Source organism: Carassius carassius, chromosome 32 (genome assembly GCF_963082965.1).
Source record: "Carassius carassius chromosome 32, fCarCar2.1, whole genome shotgun sequence".
Classification (NCBI taxonomy): domain Eukaryota; kingdom Metazoa; phylum Chordata; class Actinopteri; order Cypriniformes; family Cyprinidae; genus Carassius; species Carassius carassius.
The window spans coordinates 1,626,412-1,630,293 of record NC_081786.1 but is presented as its reverse complement, the minus strand read 5'-3'; the positions used below and the strand labels follow the sequence as shown (position 1 = coordinate 1,630,293).

The 3,882-nt window shown below is 36.1% G+C and overlaps 1 protein-coding gene across 1 annotated transcript; it reads left to right on the top strand.

Moving 5' to 3' along the window:
* The first annotated feature begins 439 nt into the window (after window positions 1-439).
* LOC132113137 (B2 bradykinin receptor-like) lies at window positions 440-1,882 on the top strand. The gene has a single exon (XM_059520963.1). It carries the CDS (start codon window positions 453-455, stop codon window positions 1,524-1,526), a length of 1,074 nt encoding a protein of 357 aa, XP_059376946.1. The 5' UTR covers window positions 440-452; the 3' UTR covers window positions 1,527-1,882.
* Window positions 1,883-3,882: the final 2,000 nt, after the last annotated feature.

The window sequence follows — 3,882 nt, the reverse complement described above, 5'->3', positions numbered from 1 at the left end:
GCTGCCCAATATTTTTGTGAAAACCATCAAAAATTACCGTTCAAAATTTGATTGTAATAAAATATTTATAAAAAAGCGGACATTTATCATTAAAAAATATAATTTTTTATTTTTCCATTAATGAAATAATCCTTAAAACAACATGTATGAAATATGCAACTGTTTTCAACAATGATGATAATAATCAGAAATGTTTCGCGAGCAGCAAATCATCATATTAGAATGATTTCTGAAGATCATGTGACACTGAAGACTGGAGGAATGATGCAATAAATTACATTTAGATATTCACATAGAAAATGTTTTTTTATTATAGTAATAGTTCACAATATTACTGTTTTTATTGTGCTTTTGATCAAATAAATGCAGACTTGCTGAGCAGAAGAGACTTTATTTAACGTGATTAAATGTAAAATGACACTGAATATCTCTCCACAGATATCTATAGAAACATGGAGAGCAATGAAGTAACAACATCATCCCTATTTGCCACAATCCCTACGAACGTCTCCAGCAACAACCTCACCAACGACACCCAGTGTGCGCATTGGGAAAATTGGGACTGGCTGTACATCATGCAGCCTACTTACATGTTCATCATCTGCGTGCTGGGAATCCTGGGAAATGTCTTCGTCCTGCTGGTCTTCAGCCTGCATAAGAAAGCGTGTACGGTGGCGGAAATCTACTTGGGGAATCTAGCGGCCGCTGATCTCCTGTTGGTCTTGTGTTTGCCGTTCTGGGCCATCAACAGTATCGATGGGTTTAACTGGCGATTCGGCTCGCTCATGTGCAAACTAGTCAACACAGGTATGAGAATGAACATGTTCTGTAGTATTTACTTACTAGTGTTGGTAAGCGCCGACCGCTACATTGCACTCGCCCATGCATTGTCACGCGGTAGAATGAGGCGACAGCGGTGCGCCAAGCTCAACTGCATCGCTGTCTGGGTTTTTGGATTAATCCTAAGCATCCCAATGCTTCATTTCCGGGACACTCAATTCATCCCGGAGATGAACATCACGGCTTGCATTCTGAACTATCCGAACCCCAACATTGGTCTCGCTTGCGACATTCTTCTCATCTTGCTAGGCTTCATCGTCCCATTTTTGGTGATCTCCTACTGCACGCTGAAGATCATCCGAGCTCTGCGCGAGCAGGTCGCCGACCGCTTCAATGCGGAAAACACTGAAAGAAAAGCCACCATCCTGGTTCTGGTGGTGCTGATGGTGTTTCTCTTGTGTTGGGTGCCGTTCCACCTCGTGACCCTCATGGATATCCTGATGCGCTTCGGCGTCTTTGGCGGATGTGACTTTGAAACCGCCGTGGACGTCTCCAATCAGATATTCACCTACTTGGCTTTGAGCAACAGCGTGTTGAACCCCATACTCTACGTGATCGTGGGCAAGAACTTCAGGAAGAAGGTCAAAGAGCTGATGAAGCAGCTTACGGAGAAAAAAAATGATTCGACAGGCAGTTCTACAAGATCACAGCTCTCGGCGACCTTAAAGACCATCACGACATTTTAAGAAAATTACCGTATTTTCCGGACTATAAGTCGCACTTTTTTCATAGATTGGCTGGTCCTGTGACTTATAGTCAGGTGCGACTTATTTATCAAAATTAATTTGACATGAACCGAGAGAAATGAACCAAGAGAAAAACATTACCGTCTCCAGCCGCCAGAGGGCGCTCTATGCTGCTCAGTTCTCCTGTTGTCTACACTGAAAACATAGAGCACCCTCTGGCGGCTGGAGACGGTAATGTTTTCTCTTGGTTCTTGGTTCTAAATAAATGCGACTTATAGTTTAGTGTGACTTATATATGTTTTTTTCCTCATCATGACGTATTTTTGGACTGATGCGACTTATACTCAGGTGCGACTTATAGTCCGAAAAATACGGTATGTAAAAATTGTCTATAGGCACAAATTAAAATGACATTTTAATGTTTGTTCAATAATTTTGACGTAAAATAAAACGAAGTTGTAAATAGATTATTGATGTTTTACAAGAAGATACTATTTCAGTGTTTTCATTTGAAATTTCATTCAACGTATTATTTGCGGTTTCTTTGTAATTAATTGTTAAATTTACTAGCAGATATTGAGTGGAAATTTACAGACGTTTACATTTTGAATAATTGAAGTTGTAGCATCATGTCCCTCCCAACAAGAACTGGTGAACCCCCAAAGAGTCGTCTACGATTACATTTAACTGTTGTCTTTGTATCTTTGTTTTTCTTTTGAGATACTGACTATATATTCAAAAAAACGGCTGGAAGAGGAGATGCACAAAGTGTTAAAACTAGTGCTGTCAACGTTAACGCGTTAACGCATGCGATTAATTTTTGTCTGGTTTAACGCGTCAAAATATTTAACACAATTAACGCAGCATCCGTATTTTCTGCCATCCGTTGGCTAGCTTTACATTATTTGATCACGCTCTTATTCATTTAAATGCTTTTAAACATTTCAAGCGCGGCAAGACAAAAGAGAATGCGCGGTCTGTGAATGCCCTTATGTGACACATACACACACACACACACACACACACACACACACACACACACACACACACACACACAATGCATAGACAGGGCACCAGAATCCAGTTCTCTTAAGCGCTTGAACTAACAATAAACATCCCAAAGTGCCAGTTTTGTCGATTATCCTCATAAGAGCAATCTTAAATGATTTATATAAAGTCTAAAATGAAAAAAAAGAGTTGTGAGAGATTGAGGCGAGATCCATAGACAGTATATAAACGGTGATATCCGCGTGTCTGTCTGCTCTTAAAGGGACAGCAGCCAATAAAGCTTCCTGTCAGTAAAGTTAAAGAACAAAGGGAACAGAGAAAATGACTCGCTGCTCTTGACTAAATAACTTTTGTAGCTTTAATAAGGATTAACTATTTAATTTATACTTTATGCAGTGCAGACTGCATACAATTTTGATAACTTTATTAAATTTCTGTATATTTCCTAACTGTTAAGACAGGAAGGACAGGAGTAAACATGACATTTATTATGTTAGCATTGTTTTAAGTTTACTTAAATTAAAAACTGTTATATTTTTGAAGCCTAATAATAAATGTAAAAAATAAAAAAAATCAGTAGCTGTATTTATATCAGTAATACTGGCCTTCATTCATAAAAAGATGTCATTTAAACAAGTATTTAAAATATACTGTCTTTGTTGTTTCTACATTAATTTGATTAACTGTAAAATTATTACATAAAAAAATATATTAAAAACGTACAAAAACATTTCTTTTTTTATTGCGATTAATCACAGAAAAAATGTGTGATTAATCTAGTTAAAGTTTTTAATCGATTGACAGCACTAGTTAATACTTTTTTATCAGGATGTCAGAAATACTTTAATTCATATTTAAACAATATTTTTTTTCTGCGACAGAAAATATATCTGTCCACTACAGTGGACGTCAAGCCAATATGTATATATTCTGGCTTATTTTATTACAATTATGGTATCATTTATACTTATTGATATTTACCGATTATTTCAATGCCTACACTCTAAATTTATTTATTAGGTCACATTAGGTCTGCACGATTATGACAAAAATCATAATTGTCGATTATTCCCTTGAGATTGTAATTGCGATTATTAATTACGATTATCACAATTTGCATTGAATGATGTTTATGCCATTGTTTGATGCAACTGCACTCCATATATATATAAAATGATATATAAGATATGTAACTCCCTCAAAATATAATATATTGACAAAAAAAGTTGGCATGATTTTTCACTTAAAAACAAACATGTAAAAAAAATTTAAATATATCTTTGTGATTTGATCATTCATACATTAAAGGGTTAAAATGAAAATGTAAAACGTTTAATACGTCCGTTCT

Bases quoted from the DNA above. Each gene is read 5' to 3' on its own strand.
- LOC132113137 (XM_059520963.1), top strand. From the start codon at position 453: ATGGAGAGCAATGAAGTAACAACATCATCCCTATTTGCCACAATCCCT.